This window comes from Lissotriton helveticus, chromosome 3_2 (genome assembly GCF_964261635.1).
Source record: "Lissotriton helveticus chromosome 3_2, aLisHel1.1, whole genome shotgun sequence".
In the NCBI taxonomy this organism is placed as follows: Eukaryota; Metazoa; Chordata; class Amphibia; order Caudata; family Salamandridae; genus Lissotriton; species Lissotriton helveticus.
The window spans coordinates 195,151,276-195,169,556 of NC_136062.1; the positions used below are offsets into that span (position 1 = coordinate 195,151,276).

At 46.6% G+C, this 18,281-nt stretch overlaps 1 protein-coding gene across 1 annotated transcript in view; it reads right to left on the bottom strand.

Annotated features, from left to right (window-relative positions):
• HCN4 (hyperpolarization activated cyclic nucleotide gated potassium channel 4) overlaps positions 1-18,281 on the bottom strand; it is a 943,305-nt gene that overhangs the window by 458,417 nt on the left and 466,607 nt on the right. The window contains exon 2 of the mRNA XM_078685048.1: positions 2,873-3,296. Within this exon, the coding sequence (XP_078541174.1) occupies positions 2,873-3,296 (424 nt within the window). The remainder of the gene's footprint in view (positions 1-2,872; positions 3,297-18,281) is intronic.

The window sequence follows — 18,281 nt, forward strand, 5'->3', positions numbered from 1 at the left end:
CACATACCGTGCCTGCCTTTCATCCATCTGCCTATTCTTCCAAGCTTCCTTCTATGAACCCTTCACCTATTGATCTTTTCACTCTTCCTTAATTCTTTCAAGCTTCCTACCTTTCACCCTTCTATGCATTTTTTCTTTCACCATTCCTTCCTTTCACTGTTGCATTCTACCTTTCACCTTTGCTTCCTTCTTTCTTATCACCATTCCTTTCTCCTTCAGTTCTTTGTTTACTCTTTCTACTTATCCATCTTTATTTCTCAAGCTTATTTTCGCTTTCTCACTTTTTTCTTTCATGCTCACTTTTCTATTTGTAATTCGTTATTTTTTCCTAGTTCATTTGATTTTCTCGATTTCCTTAACCTCTTCTCTGCGGGGGTAATTCCCCAGCTGTGCTGGGGGGTGGGGGCGCGCACAGCGCCCCGGTGCTGATGACGAGCTCAGCTCGTCATCAGCCACAGTGCTCGTGTGCTGATGACGAGCTGAGCTCGTCACCGCCATGCCCGTTCCTTAGAACGCTCAGCACAGCAGGGGAATTATCCCCGCGTGTGAGCGTTCTAATGGCCATGACGAGCTCAGCTCGTCATCAGCACACGAGCACCATGGCTGATGACGAGCTCAGCTCGTCATCAGCATGGGAGGGGTTAAATATAGATGTTAGCTATGGCCCATAAGCGTCTTCATAGCATTCCTTCAAAGTATTACTTATGAACATGTTGCTGCAGACGGGAAGACCAAAATAACTAATGTATTAGTGAGACCCAGTTCACAAACCCGGAGCAGCCCCTGCGTAAGCGGCAAAAGTGGGGGATCCCTAAGCCACTGATTGATTCTCAGCATCCTGGACTCAAACACATTGAGTTGTCCAGCCACGAGGACTTACAAAACTATAACTGAGTGTATCACAGCCAACTTGATACATTTTATAATTTTGTCTTCCACCTCCACCCCATGGACTTATGGGAGTAAACACAGCTCACAATAAAACTGTGAGTTGAGGAAGACTACTAGGGGCACCTGAGCCACTGACCAATGACCTCTAGGCCCAACAAGGTAGTGAGATATCTGAATTTTGGGACAATCGACATTTCTAACCCTAAACTCAGGAGGTAAACTACCCCTTTTAAATTCTTCCATGCGTCCTTCTACGTACCCTTTCACCTATTGAACCTCCCACTCTTCCATTCATTCTTTCAAGCTTCGATCTTTCTTCCTTTCACCCTCACACACTCTGAATTGTGAGATGCTGTCCCCTTTATTTGCAGGATACCAGGTACAGGACCTTCTATGCAGGATACCAGGCTACTAGGTACACTGTCAAACATTTGCTTCACTCTGTTCTTGTGCTTTGAATATTCATAAGCATTAGGATCGCAAATATAATCACTTTGGTGGGAGGGTTTGTGGATCCTCTTTTTAGAACAGTACTGATCACGGTAATGCTCACAAAAAAGGAATCATCCATTGCTGCAAACATTTTAAATTTTTTATCGGTTTCGTGTTTGCACTATTTGTGGTACTGCGCTTTTCATTGTATGAATGTGATGATGGTCGCTAACATTAAATAGTGTGCACAGCCCCTTGCCCTGGTTTTACTGCTGTATTGTTTATGCCATTGTTTAATTGTACATTGTGTGGAGTATTTTGTGTTGTGTGCTTTCTTTGGTTTTGCTTACCATTTACACTGTAAATATATATATACATTTTTGATTTATGATTACAATGCTTTGGAAACAACTCTGGTTGACTGACCATTTACATTTTTACTGCATCGGTGACATTTGTGTTGTACTAAACTTAGATTCGCCACCTACACCATATGCCTTAAGCTAGGCCTTTGCTGCTTTTCCATATTTATGAGGAGAGTACAGGAGGCACAGTGACAATAACTTCAAGTCACAGGCCTAATACCTGTAACTCTAGATAATAGGAATCCACAGAATTTTCACCTATTGACTGATTGATGTCTTCTGGAGAAAAAGCAAGGCAGGAAGTGTGTCAGAGGCAGACGTCCTCTATACCTATTCTATGCATATAGCCAAACAAAAGCAAGAATCCTGTTACTGGCGTGTTTCATCCTAATTTATGATTTGTGCACAAAGGAACATGTCAGTCAATGTGTTTTGACTAAGAAAGATCAATATGTATAACTTCAACCCAAACACAGCTTACATAAAGCACACATGCATAATGTTCTAGTGACCATAAATAACTCCCCCTGCACAACGTGTATCTGTGAATGAGCAAATAGTTACTGGAAGTTCTCATTAAATTCTGGGCTACGGGGACGTCCTAATCTCGGTTTGCTGAGAGCAACTGTCCTACAGAAGAGCTTTGTTAAGATTAGAACATACTTCTTGTATTCAACAATACACCCAGGGGCTGAAAGATCTTTACTATAGCCGGGAACTAGTGGCACCCTATCATTAACTGTTTGAGGAAAGCCTAGAGGAGAAAAGAGAGACGCGCCACTTGCCTCACGAAAGGGAGTGTTGTGGAATCAAGCCATTTTGACAGTTGCACAAAGTACAGACAGAACAAATTAAATGCTTAAGATTTTGAACCCACGAACACTTTACACATTTTATTATCCCAGAGAATCAATTGCTGCCATGATTTAATTCCCTAGGAACGAAAGAAAACTCTGGAGTAAGCGGTCTCTCCTTAAACACGGCACATTGAAGTCCGTGGAATCCCCATGAATGCAGCAGGGCTGGGAAGGAACTACACCCCAATATGTGAACCTCTAAAATACATGAATGGCTGCAGATACACCCACCCAAATGTGAGACGTCCTAGGATACACTATAAAGGTAAACAAAGTAGATTCAGTCAATTCATCAAAGACTTCAGTGATGCTAAGTCTCATGCTTACCTCTTCCCACTGGTGGATGTACCGGATGAGTCGCGAGAGGCGTAGCAGGCGCAGGAGGCTAAGAATCTTGGTGAACCGCACAATCCTAAGGGCCCGGGCTGTCTTATATACCTCAGAGTCAATACGAGTTTCCACAATGAGGAAAATGTAGTCCACAGGGATGGAGGAGATAAAATCCACAACAAACCAGCTCTTGAGGTACTTCATTTTAATTCTCTGAGGGTCTAAGATTATCTCCGTATTGTCCTCCACCACAATACCTGTGCGGAAGTTCAGGACCAAGTCAATGAGGAAGAAAGTATCTGAGACCACATTGAAGACAATCCATGGTGTGGTGTTCTCATCCTTGAAGAAAGTGATGCCCACAGGGATGATGATCAGATTTCCGACCATGAGGAGCAGCATGGTGAGGTCCCAGTAAAACCTGCAACCAATCACACACAGAGATCTAGGGTTAGCAAAATGAAAAAATAGAATGAACTATCCAGAAGAGAAGAGATGGCAAGGAGCGAGGAAGGGAAGAAAGGAAAGAACAGAAGGTAGGAAAGAGGTAAGGAATGAATGCAAGGAGGAAGGCAGGGACAAATGAGGGAGAAAAGTCGACCGCGGGTACATCTGAGGTGAGAGCAAATGCGCTCTGGAAGGTTTAACAGTGTATTAAATATCAAAGCGATTTGTTATGTTGTATTGTTGTATACAAGGTTTAAGCAATTTTTAGGTTTCGCCTATTATATCCCGCAGGGATAAATAGGCGAAATGATAGTAAGCGGAAAAGAAAAGTCTACCTAGCCTGCGGATTGCGTACAGTTCATGTGAGCTACGGGCGTGCACAGAGCCAACCACATCACACACCACCATTTGTCTATACCTCGGCATCATACTTCAAAGGCTGCCGCTCCCCCACCCCCCGCGTGCACATCGCACACCACCATTTGTCTGAGCCTTGGCATCAGACTTCAAAGGAATGCGCTCCCGCTCCCCCGCCACAGCAATGCCGAGAGCTTGGTTTTTTTTGCATCTATTTCGCGGGGAAGCCGTGTTTTGTTCGGCGTTCTTTGCACCTTTCTCGTTTTTTTTCTGGAAGAAAGTGAAAGCCTACTGTGCTTGTTTACAGTAGCCTTGCTCCTCAAATGCTGTTGCCGTGTTGCCATCTCTCATGGGACACTCAGCTTGAAAACACTCGACTTGCTAGCTGCAATGCTACATCCGCTATGCTTTGCCTCTAGACACGTTGATCCCTCGCAGACTGTGCTGACTCTGCCCCTCCTGATTCTGAAACTGACCAACGCAGTCCCCACGCAGTCTCTTCTCTCTGTCTTATAATGTCTGCCCTGCCACCATTTACTTCGGACCCTCACACCTCCTCACCCTCACACACCCTCACTCACCCTCACACCCCCTCACACCCTCACCCCCCTCACCCTCACAACCCTCTCACGCTCACTCCCCCTCACCCCCTCACACCCCCACACCCTCCCCCTCACACTCCCTCACCCTCACACTCCCTCACACACCTCCTCACCCTCACACCCCCTCACTCTCACACCCCATCACCCTCACACCCCCTCATCCTCCCCTCACACTCCCTCACCCTCACACACCCTCACCCGCACACACCCTCACCCTCACACACCCTCATACCACCTCACCCTCACACACCCTCACCCTCACACACCCTCACACCCTCACTCACCCTCACACACCATCACTCACCCTTACACCCCCTCACCCTCTCACCCTCACACCCCCTCACTCACCCTCACACCCCCTCACCCTCACACACCCTCACCCCCTCACCCTCACACATCCTCACCCCCTCTCACCCTCACTCACCCTCACCCTCAAACACCCTCACACCCCTCACCCTCACACCCTCACTCCCCCTCACCCTCACACACCCTCACACTCCCTCACCCTCACACACCCTCACTCACACACCCTCACACCCCCTTACACCCTCTCACCCTCACTCACCCTCACCCTCAGAGCCCCTAATCCTCACACCCCCTCACCCTCACTCACCCTCACCAGCATATCATAACAAAACATAGCATAGAATAACAACACAAAGCATAGGATAACAAAACATAGCATAGCAAAACACAACAAAGCATAGCATAGCATTACAAAACACAACAAAACATAGCATAGCATAACAAAACGTAGCATATCAAAACAAAGCATAGCATAACATAACAAAGCATAGCAAAACAAAACATAGCATAGTAGAACAAAACACAACAAAACATAGCACAACAAAACATAGCACAACAAAACATAGCATAACAAAACACAACAAAACATAGCAGAACAAAATATAGCATAACATAACGAAACATAGCATAACATAACATAAAACAAAGCATAGCATAACAAGACATAGCATAACAAGACATAGCAAAACACAACAAAGCATATTATAGCATAACAAAACACAACAAAACATAGCATACATAACAAAACATAGCTTAGCATAGCATAACAAAACATAGCATAACAAAGCATAGCATAACAAAACATAGCATAACAAAACATAGCATAGCAAAACAAAGCATAGCATAATAAAACACAACAAAACATAGCATAACAAAATATAGCATAGCATAACAAAGCATAGCATAGCAAAACACAACAAAATATAGCATAGCATAACAAAACACAACAAAACATAGCATAGCATACCAAAACAAAGCATAGGATAGCAAAACTAAACATAGCAGAGCATAACAAAACAAAGCATAGGATAGCAAAACAAAACATAGCATAGCATAACAAAACATAGCATAACAACAAAACATAGCATAACAAAACACAACACATAGCATAACAAAACATAACAAAACATAGCATAGATTAACAAAACACAACAAAACATAGCATAGCAAAACAAAACATATAATAGCATAGCAAAACATAGCATACCAAACACAACAAAACATAACATAGCATAGCATAACAAAACATAGCATAGCAAAATAAAGCATAGCATAATAAAACACAACAAAACATAGCATAGCATAACAAAACATAGCAAAGCATAACAAAACATAGCATAGCAAAACAAAACACAGCATAGCATAGCATAACAAATCAAAGCATAGGATAGCAAAACATAGCATAGCATAACAAAACAAAACATTGGATAACAAAACAAAACATAGCATAGCATACAGCATCACTCTGCACCACCACAGCATCACTCAGGGGCACCACAACATCACTATGCGCTACCACAGCATCACTCGTTCGCCATCACATCACTCATTGCCACCAGAGCATCAATCTGTGCAACCATTCAACAACACCTGGTTCAAATATGTTCTCTCAATGTTTCAAGCTTTATTACAAATGTAACAAAAGATGTTAATATTTCACTTCTGTTCTTGGATTTTCGTCACAATAAAGTACAAGAACATAATCTTCACAAAAGTTATTTACAAAACTTTAAGCTATTGCCATTATAAATTACAATAACTTTTATTTAAGTATTAATTATTGAAAAAAAAATAAAAGCCATTGTTATTTGTAATATCAATACATGTAAGTCATGTTAATACAACACATATTGCATTACAAATGCTATAGGTGTCACATTTGCGAAAGTTATAACTATTGGCATTGTAAATGACAAAGTTATTAATTTCGCTATTTTCAAAAACAAAACATAAATAAAAAATGTATCATTTACAATACCAATAGCTCAAACTTTCCTAATGCGAGACCTATTGCATTGCAAATGCTTGTTATATATTGGAACTGTTGAGTACATACTATTTTTAAAAAAAAGCTCAAGAAACATGTGCTTTGTGCAGCCTCTGTCATGGCATGATTTAAGTTGAGACTCATATGGAATCGTGTTAAACCACAGTGATATTCATACAGTGAATGGAATGGGTGGTTTTCCACGATCAACTTCACTCCTTTGTCATAGGTCTAAAGCAAGCTACTACACTAATGCTAGAGTGGCACCACTAGTACATATTCATTCTATAGGAGTCTAATATAGCCTAGATCATGTAATAGTTCTCGTGATCATAGTACTACGGATCATACCCATTACATACCAGTGTACCAACTTCAAAGCTTTGCAGGTAAGAGCGGTGAGGCAGTGGGGCTGAATAATTTATTTTCCTATTTTCCCTTGTCGTTATCTGTCGAACTCCTCCCCCCAACACAGCCGCACTGCCTCACCGCTCTTACCTGCACAGGCCACGACTGGCAAGGAAAACTTTTCAATACCAAGCCTGTCAAAGAAAGCCAAGGGATGCAATCGCACACAGACTTGTTAGCACGAATCTCATTAAAGAGGCACTTTCCTGCCTGAAGCTCACACAGAAGTTTACTGTAAGTGTTGTGTCTGAATCTCCGATAGCTGCAACTACTTCTCTCATAAGAATGCTGAGTTTTGAATTATTGATTGTCTTAATGAAGTAGACAAAAAATAAAGAATATGTCCATAAATGTCGCCGCATGTGTCTAGGAAGGCTATAATTGATTTCAAAACAACAATTTTGCCTTGTCTATAAATAAATAAGAATGGAAATAAATTGTACATGTATTGACACTCCAGCCTACAACATCTTTTTGGTATAGAATGAAATGGCTTTTGCCATATGCTAGGGAGTTCTTAATGTACTCTGAATAGGTATGATTGTCTATAATGACATGTATGTCAACTATCTTTTTACACAACTGATGGGCTACAAAAATTGATTTTCTATATGCCAGGCACCTGGGTCGCCACTCGACAGTTGCTAAAATTCCAACAATCCTTTCAGGTAAGAAAGACGTGTGCATTCATGGGGAAAAATTCCACAAAGGCGTTTTATTTAGCAGGTCGGAACAATATGCTACATGTGACAAATCCAAGGGTGCTGCAAGTAATAATACTAGGCATCTATACCTCGAGTTGTGCATCTGACTAACCACGGGTGTTGCATGTCATAATCTCAGGTTACTGCTTCAAATAATCCTATAGTGATCTATATGATAATCTCCTTAGGCTAGATCTGATAATTTTAGGGTGTTTCATCTGATAACTCTGGGCTGCTGCATCTCATAACAGCAGGGTTCTGCATCTGACTAACCAAGAGTGCTGCAACTCACAATCCAAGGGCACTGGATCTAATAATCATATGGTACAGTATCTGCTAATCCCATAGGCTACACTTGATAAACCTATGGTGCTACATCTAATAACCACAGACTGCTTCGTTTTATAACCCTAGGAATCTGCATCATCAGACTATTGCAGGATGCTACATCCCATGACACTGTATTTGATAATCCCAGAGTACTACATATTATAATCCTATCTGTAGCGTCTCATACCCCAGGGTTCTGCATCTGATTATCCCTGGGTGCTGCACATGATAATCCCAGAGTGCTACATTCTATAATTTAAAAAACTGCATGTGGAAATCCCAGGGTGCTTCTTATTATTACTCCAGGGTTCTGTGTCTGATAACTCCCGGGTACTATATATGATAATCTGAGGGTGCTGCATCTCATATCCAAATGGTTCTGCACTGTACCCCAGGATGCCGCATTTGACAATTCCTAAATGCTGTAGATGATAATACCAGTGTGACACGTTTGATAATAAGGGGGCGCTGCATCTGATAATCTCAGTCTACTTGTAGTGATAGAATATGCAGGTGTTTATAATTCATCACCACCAGTACCACTTCACTGCTGCATTCCACAACACCAGGGACCTGCATTCAATTATCTCAACATCCATGTGTGTTTCATCTGAATATCCAGGGGTGCTCCATATAATTGCCCTAGTGTGCTGCATCTCTCAACCTCAGGGTTTTGCATTTGAATATCCCAGGGTGCTGTATCTGATCAACTCAAGGTGCTATATCTGGGAATCCTGGGTGCTGCATCTCATAACCTTCCGGGTCTGTAGCTTATTATCCCAGAGTGCTGTATTTGACAATTCCTGTGTGCTGCATTCGATTATCCCATGGTTCTACATTTGACCCTTTTTGAGTGCTGCATCTGAGAATACCAATGTGACACATCTGAAAATCGGAAGGCGCTGCATCTGATAATCCCAGGCTAATGCATTTCAAAACCTCAGAGCTCAGAATCCAGTTATCCCAGGGTGATGCATCTGATTGTCTTTGTGTGCTTCATCGGATTATCCTGGGGAGCTGCTTCTAATTATTTTACGCTGCTACATATGATAATCCCAGTGTGCTACATCTGGTAATCCTACAGTACTGTATCTCATATCCACAGGCTTCTACATTTGATTATCCCCAGGTGCTGCATCGGACACTTCCTGGATGGTGTATGTGGTAATAATAGGGTGCTGCGTCCGATAATCTCAGTGTAGTACATTTAATTTTCCTGCAGTGGCGCATCTATTTATCCTAGGGTGCTGCATTTGATTATCCTTAGATGCCACATTTGATAGTCCTAAAGTGCTGCACCTGATAATCAGAGATTGTTGAATCTTAAAGCATCAGGGTGTTGCATCTGATCAACCCAGGGTATTGTATCTGATATTACTGAGATGCTGCACAGTCTCAGTGTGATGTAGCTTGTTATTTTAGGGTACTGCATCTGATGATCCCAGGTATCTGCATCTATCCCAGGGTGCTGCATCTCATAAACACAAGGTTCTAAATCTAATTACCACAGGGTGATGTTTAACATTACGAGTATCTGTAAAGCGCATGTTCACCCAGAAGGGTATCTTGGTGCTGAATAAAAGATGTTTATTGCTACACAACTCTATGGTACTCATTTTATCAACCTCCGTTTGATGAAAGGCTGAGTGGACCTGTCGGGATATGAACATGTGACCATGAGCTCAAACACAGGTCCCTACAGTGGATGCAGTAAAGCCCCTAAACCACCAGACCAGGTTTTCAGATTATCCAACGGTGGTGCATATGGCGAGGAACTTCAGCTGGAACCCATAGGTTAGCCATTGATCATCTGATGTCTCTGACTCTCCCAAAGTGTGTTTTGTTTCTCCCCTGGTGCTGGGTTTGCTTCTCCCAATCTACCGGGCTTTCAAGGAGTTGAGTTTACTTAACTCAAAATGTAGTGCATCAATCTCCCAATTTGTTTAGCCCTATTCTCCAAAGGTATGTTGTCTGGTTCTTAGTTCTGAGGCTAGGTTTGGTAAACTGCACCATAGGTCAGCGGGGTCTCTCCTGTCTCCATATGTTACACTTGCCATGACTAAGTGGCGACTTCTCTTTCTGCTTCTTTGCCAACAATGCCAGAAGTGTAAACCCACACTCGCAGCCACACATTTGAATCAAAAAGGAGATGCTTCATTCGGGGGGGGGGGATCCTTGAAATTAAACTATTTTGTGGGAATATGTTAAAGGCCATGTAGTCTAGCATCTGGAATGTACCACAGGCCATTATGAGATCCCAAGTGACATCAGAAAATGAGTAAAGCATACGTTGGCCACTCAGGACTCCTGGTTAAAACCCTCCAGGTCGTGATGTTAAGGTAACATGAACAGTGTGTCTTCTATGAGCCTACCACACAATTTTCGAATTCTTTCCACTGTTAGTGCATATTTCTGTCATACTTCAATATTATTCATGGACACTATAAGCAGTGGCCAAAAGTTTCTGTAGGACCCAGCTAGTGATGCTGCCAAATGCTGGGGTTATCAAATATAAAGGCTGTGTGGTCTTGATACGAAGTCAGGACCGGAAGCGAGGATTATGCTTTAAATTCTTTCGCTTTTATTAACAGCAGCCATTTTATAAACTTCAATACAACAAAAGTGAAAAACTACCAGTTCCAATAAGCTCTGAGAATGGTTCAAACAACAATAACCAATCACGTAACTACAGTCTCAGGCGCTGTCCAATCAGGCATGTCTTGTCCCAAGATAGTCCATCATTCATCATATGACTTCAGCTTTTATCGCTGCTTAAAGCCCAGATAAGTCACGTTTTTACCTTATGTCATGTTAATGTAATTTATAAAGTGCCTGAATCACCCCCAAAGGGGTATCACTGCGCTAGTGTGGAAAACAGGCAGGTAGTATTCGTTTCTGAAAGCTCTGCTTTGAGAAGCCTTCTAAAGTGAAGTTGATCAGAGCACTTCTGAAGGTGAGAGCGTTGATATTTCCAGTAAAGGGGGGCCAAATAGGAGAATGCTTTATCCCCAGAGCGAGGTTTCCTAAAATGAGGTAAGATGAGAAGAGATTTCTCCCAAGATCGCAAAGATCTCCTCAGCCGGTACAGTATACGTTTTTTTCTCAGATAACTTGGTCCTCTGTCATTCATTGATTTGTGTACCATACTACAGGTCTTAAGAGTGATTGTATTGCGTATAGGGAGCCAAAGGAGTGAGCCCAAGAGGGGGAGGAAAGTATTACCGGCTGGCATATTCTAGACTAGGCGAGTTGCCCTGTTCTGGACCACCTGGAGTTTGTTGAGTACACAGCGTTACAGTAACCCAAGCGACTGATTGCCAGTGCCTGAACCAGGGTTTTTTGCACTGAGATTGCGAGGAGCGGAAAAACTCTACACAGGAGACTCATCATATGAAAGGAGGTGCCAGTGGTAGCCACCACCTGATCTTTCATAGTCAGAGTTTGGTCTTGGGGGCCAGTGCTGCATCCAAGTCTGTAGACCACCTCACTAGAGACCAAAGCACTAGGGCTTTACTGAAAAGCATAATTTCCAACTTGCAAGCATTCAGTTGCAGAAAGTTTTCTGTCATCCAAACGAGATGGCTTTCATGCCCTCAGAGAAACGAGCTTTAGTGGGTGTTATATCTTTGTAAAAGGATAGGAGAAGTTGTGAGTGGTCTGCATATGAGAAGAGGGTAAATCTATACTTTCTGATGGTTTTGACAAGGGGTGCCACATATACGTTAGACAATGTGGGACTAAGGCAAGAGCCCTGCAGCATACCCATGTTGAGCTTGCTGGTGACGGATCTGAATGGTCCAAGATTGATGGTCTGTGTACAATGAGTTTAAAAATCTTGAAAACCATTGTAGAGCCTTGTCCTGGTTACCTATCTCTTCTAGTCTTTGTAACAGGCTACGGAGTCGAAGGCTGCGGACAGATCCAACAACACCAGCAGAGCAGCCTGGTTGCCATCTAGGGAGTTTCTGATATAGTCTGTTACCGTTATTAGGGCTGTTTCAGTGCTGTACATATATCTGAAGTCAAATTGCGAGGGGTTCAGGCATTCAAAGGACTCTATGTACTCAGTGAGTTGATTATCAATGTGACCTTCTAAAAGTTTGCTCATCAGAGGCAAAAGAGAGATTGGACGGTAATTTGACAGATCCAACGTCTAGAATTTCTCCTTCTTGCAAATGAGAATCGCCTGTGCAGCCTTCCAATCTAGTGGAAGCTGTACTTCACTCATCAACAGATTTAATATAAGACAAATGGAAGGAGCAAGTTGTTTAGCTAGCAGAGATGAAATCTTAGCTGGTACTATCTCTAAAGGTGAACCAGGTTTAGTGGTTTTCAGCATTTCACCGACAGAGTCAGCCCTAAGGGGTATAAAGCTCTTTAGGGTCCACACATTATAAGGGTTAGATCAAGTGCTGAGGTGAACTACTCTCAGAAGTGCATTTGCTCCAGTGAATGTATCATAAATTAGATTGATTTTATCTTCAAAATGGTTTGCAATGGCATCACATAGTGCTTGCGAAGGAGGGGTGTCATTAGTGCAACAATCGGATAAGTAAAGCATTTAAGAACTTTATATAGTTCTTTGGAGGAGTTCCCCACTTGGCTAAGTTGTAGACCAATGTTTGATTTGTGTGCTTTTTAAGTATTCTTATGTTATAGCACTATGGTTGATGTTTAATTTTCTTTATCTTTGGGGCTGTGGGACTGACGTTAGTGTATCTATAGTTTTTTACACTGTGCTTTCTCCTTGCACAATTCAGACGAATACCAGGGAGCATGCCTTCGTATTGATGTTTCAACTGGGCCAAGTTGTCTAGTTGGCTATTTTAGGGCTTCATTATAGTCTGCTAACCTTAAGTTAACAACTCCTACCTGACAATTCGTCGGAACAATAAACTCCTTGATAAAGGCATCTGGGGTGATTTTATGCCACTGTCTCCTCAGGCGGAGAGTTGGACTATTTGGGGGTTTGACTGTATGAGTACCAGTAATCCAAAATTCTATCAGAGAATAGTCTGTTCAAGGTAGAGGATGAGGGGTCTCAGTGGAAGTGTTTGGAGAATTAGTAAGAATTAGGTCTAGCGTGTGACCCGCCATATGGGTGGGAACTGTGTTGATCACTTCAGGCCTAATATGGCCAGGTCTGTAAGGAGTTGCACTGACTCAACATTGGAGGGGTCTTCACTGTGTATGTTGAAGTTTCCCAGCAAAACAATGTGTAAAGCGGGAAGGATGTGGGTGGCATTCAATTCCATCAACTTCAGATTATAGTCCTGTAGGGGTCCCGGGAGACGATACACAAGGGCTCCTTTCTAGGGTCTTGGTGCGATCATTCTATTCTAAAAACACATATCTCTATCTCATCCTCTGAATGGGTTTTAATTAGGGATACTTTCAAAACCGTATTTATTAAGAGTTCATGCATAAATCGATACAGCCCTCCACAGTCAGGAGGAGACTGTCACCGACAGACATTGAAAAAGGCATAGCAGTGAACCCAGAGTTATAAAAACATACCCCAGTCCCCTCCCAGACCACCCAAACCCAACCGCCCTACCACACCCCCCCCTACTACCCACCCCTTAACCCTCCCTAACCCAGTGCACGTGTTCACAGCATAGCAACATAAGATGCAAAACAAAGGTGGAGTCAGCCAACAGTCTAAGGTATGGGGTCCACATTCAGAGCCAACACATCATCAAGATCAGCGGGGGGGTCGAGGTGCAGACCCCTGTAGTCCGCCCATCTTTTCCAAATTTTGTAGTGCTTCCGGGGACACCCTCTGGCCTCAAAAACAGGTAATTCCTGGCCCATAAGGAAGTCCAGTCCCGCTTTCCATGCACCAAGCGGGGGGGCACGAACGCTTTTCCAGGCCTGGGCCAGATCTCGCTTGGCCACCACTAGTCCCAAAAGCAGCAGGTGACGTTTGTAAGCATTGCCCCCAACATTTTCCAGGATATGAAGGAGACCCAGCCTAGGGGTACGGGGCAGGTCCCACCCCAGCACCTCCGAAAGACAGTCCCAAACTCCCGCCCAGAATCTGGTCAGCCTCCCGCAGGACCACACAGTATGGAGAAGCGTCCCTCTCTCAGCACCACACCTCAGACACTCCGGGGCGGCTATAAGGCCCGCCCGCCACAGCCGTTCTCTAGTATAGTAGGCCCTGTGAAGGTACTTAAACTGAATAAATCTGAGACGGACAGCTAAAGCAGCTCCCCGGGGGGATTAAAGCGCCTCGCGCCAGTCATCATCATCCAAGGGGCCAATATCAATCTCCCAGGAGGCCTTCAACGACGAGAGGGAAGGGGAACAGTGTGTAACCAAGGAGCGATATATCTGAGAAACCTTTTTGTCGCCTAGGTCACCCATAAATAGTTTAGCCTCGATGGGACTGAAATCAGGGAGTTGCTCCAAGCCCACCAGACTCGGGCCAAGGGCATGACGGAACTGGAGGTACCGGAAGAATTGGGACTTAGGCATATTGAATTCAGAGCTAAGGTCCTGAAAGGACTTAAGCGTAGTACCGGAGAGAACGTGACCAAGGGACGAAATCCCGATCGCGTCCCAGCCGCCAAACCCGGAAAGGGAAGCCAGTGCCGGGAGCAGGCCATTATGCCACAACGGCGTCTCGGCCGTCAGTTTGCCCCACCACCCCATACGATGCAAAGCTTGCCGCCAGACCGCGAAGACCACCTGAGTGACCCTCGGCAATATCCTCCTCCGCCTGGCCGAGTACAGCAATGTGTGGAGCGTGGCACCGCCCATCAACGAGTGCTCTAGAGCATAAGCCGGATCACTACGGTCCCCATACCACCACTCATTGAGCACGAGGAGGTGGGAGGCTTGGTAATAAGACAGGAGGTCCGTGGACGCCAAGCCGCCACTGTATGTAGAGAGAAAGCAGGTACGTAGCGCCACCCGAGAGGCGCCCCCGGCCCACAAGAACCTACCCAACACCGAGTTGACACTCCGGAACCATTGTGGGTCGATTCTATAGGGATGATTCTGCAGTTGGTAGAGGAGCCGAGGCAGGGCAACCATCTTAAAAATTGCCGACCGCCCATAGATGTTAAGGGGCATACGGGTCCAGGCCTTAACGTCCATCTGGACCCTATCCCACACCGGCCGAATGTTCCGATCCCATGCCACCGCGGCCGAGGCCGAGAGGAAGACGCCCAAGTACTTCATGCCCTCGACCACCACCCGGAGGGACGCAGCCCATGGGCAGTGCACCGTGTCACTCCCCAGCACCCACAAGGTCGACTTATGCGGGTTAAGAAATAGCCCCGACGCCAGACCAAACTCATGCATGATCTCAAGAACGCGAGGGCCCGTACGATGCAAGTCAGTCATAAAGAAAAGCACATCGTCTGCATATAAGGCAACGCGGTCCGTGTGGTCCGCCCCCCATACAAAGCCCCGATAGAGCGCGTCCTGGCGCACCCGGGCGGCCATAGGTTCCATAGCCAGCGCGAAGAGGTACGGGGAGAGGGGACATCCCTGTCGGGTGCCCCTGGCCACAGGGAACCGCGCAGAGACCGCCCCAGAGACACGTACCGAAGCGGTGACATCCGTATAGAGCAGTTTTACATAGGAAATAAAAACCGGTCCCAAGTTCAGTAGTGGTAGGAGAGCAAAGAGATAGGTCCAGCTGACCGAGTCAAAGGCGCTATCAATGTCTGCCAACAACAGCGCCGCTTGTTCCCCGGTGGGTCCGATCGCGTCCAGCGCGGCCTGGGCCCGCCGAATGTTGTGCCGCGTCGCCCGGCGTGGCATAAAGCCCGCCTGATCCGGGTGGACAAGGGTTGAGATGTGCGGGAGGAGGCGATTCGCAAGCGCCTTGGCCAGGAGCTTGGCTTCAAAATTAATAAGGGAGATGGGACGGTACGACTCATGGCGCTCGGGGGGCCTGCCCGGTTTTTGAAAGACCACAATCTCGGCATGCCGCCAGTCTGGGGGGAGGGTGCCACGCTCCCGCGCCAGTTCCAACGCCCGCCTGTAATGTGGCCCAAGCTGTAGGTGGAATGTCCGATAGAATTCGCTGGGGAACCCGCTCGGCCCCGGTGCCTTACCCGCGTTTAATTGACCCAGTGCGTCGCCTAATTCCTCCGCCGTCAGAGGGATCTCCAGAGCGTCACGAACATCATCGGAGACCGCCCGCGGAGGGACCGCTGCGAGGTATTCCTCAATGCCATCGGAGGAAAGGCTCTCCCGAGGGGCATACTGATGTTCATAATGGCGCGCAAAGCTCGCCGCAAGGATCACGGGGTCTGTAATCGCCACTCCAGTATCGTCAACAAGCCCCGGCAAGGTGATCGGCTGCAGAGTCTGCTGACAAAGCCTATGGAGCATTGTGCAAGACTTGTCGCCCCACTGGTACACCCTACTACGCGTAGCCAGCCACGCCTGGCGTGCCTCATCTAATAAGACCGAGGAGTAAGACTGTTGCGCCTGTAAAAGCAGCCGCAGTGTCACATCATCTGCCGCCGTCCTGTGCCGCGCCTCCAGCGCCTCCACCCGCACCGCGGCAGCAGTAATACTGTGTTGGCGAGTCCGACGAGCCGTCGCGCACCAGGCTATATCCACCCCCCTCAAGGCGGGCTTCATGGCCTCCCACACTGTGATGGCATCCATCCCTACCGTAAGATTGTCCTGCCAGTAGTGGGCGATCGCACCGCGCAGATGCTGGGAGTAATCCGGTCGCTGCAGGTGCCACGTAGACATCCGCCACCGAAACGGCTGGCGCGCCTTACAGAGATCTATTTGCACCGCCACAGGGGAGTGGTCCGAGAGCCCGCGAGGCCGGATCGCCGCCCCCTGCACCCTGTCAAGGAAGGCCCCCGGTACAAACACACAATCGAGGCGCGAAAGAGAGCCATGCACAGCAGAGACATACGTGTATTCCCGCCTCCCCGCATGCAAATGTCTCCACACATCCACCCATCCAAGACCATCAATCATGGCACTCAGCCGAGTAGGGGAGGCTACAACCTCGGCCCCTCGTCCCCTCTGTCTGTCTAAGGTCATGTCCACTACATCATTCCAATCGCCTCCAATAACAGCCAGGGAACGGGGAAGTTCGGCCCATAAGGCAAACAGTCGCTCCGCAAGGGCCCACTGCAACGGGGGAGGGGCATACACACAACCGAACACCACAGGCTCCACTCCAACCCTACCCTGCACAAACACGAACCGGCCCTGAGGATCGAGCCATTGACGCTCATGAGTGTAAGCCAGCCGTCTGTGAACAAGAATGGCCACGCCCCTCGACCCCCGAGTGAAGCCAGCATGAAACACCTGGTGGAAGCCAAACCTCTGCAGACTCAGTGCCTTGGTACCCATCATGTGTGTTTCCTGAAGAAAGAGCACATCTGCCAAGTCCCTTTTCGCCCAGCGAAGCACAGCCCCCCGCTTGATCTTGTCTAGGAGCCCCCGGACGTTCCAGCTCAGTACCCGCATGGAAGCGCCAGGAGACACAAGCCGTGGAGCTTCAGCCATTGTCACGATGAGCCAGTACCCATCCACCCCAGTACCCGACCCCGGCCCACAACACCCCGTTTGCCAACATCATAAGAAACACGTGCACCCCCCAGAACACTGCCCTAAACCCCACTACCCCACTAACCCCAGCCCAACCCACAAGCAACCAAACACCCCGAAACCCCCCACCCCCACCCCCATACCTCAATAAACAATGAAGCATCTGTCGCGGTAAACGGTACTTCAGGCCCAAAACATAGCGCCCAAAGCCAGCCATACCAAGGGATCCCAACTAGTTCCCCCCCAAACTAACCAGACACACTCCCTGAACTACCCCCCAGTCCCAACAGGAGGAGGCAGCCCATAGTACAGGCCCCGAACCCCAAAAAAACATACAGTCGAGTCATAAACAAAGCACCATAGAAAAGTACCAGACCAGGATGGCCCCGGTATTCGCCAAAAAGGAAGTCAATACTGCACCGGCCAATGTCTGTCCCACCGACCACAGCTCAGCATCCGCAGCATACAGTTTGACATATGAAGAGCATCCAGCAGATAGTCCCTGTGAACGGTGATCAAGAGCCGTGTTCAGATTGATCCGTATCGGGCTGTGTGTCCCCCAAAAGAGGGTCCCGGGACAGGGACCTCCGCCGGGAGCGGGATTTGCGGTGACGTTTCCCTCTGCCTGACGTGTTGCCCCGGTCCTGAGACGAGCCACGCGACGACCCGGAGTGGAGTCCTGGTTGGACATGAGGTCGAACTCTGACCGTCTCATCGGTCCAGTT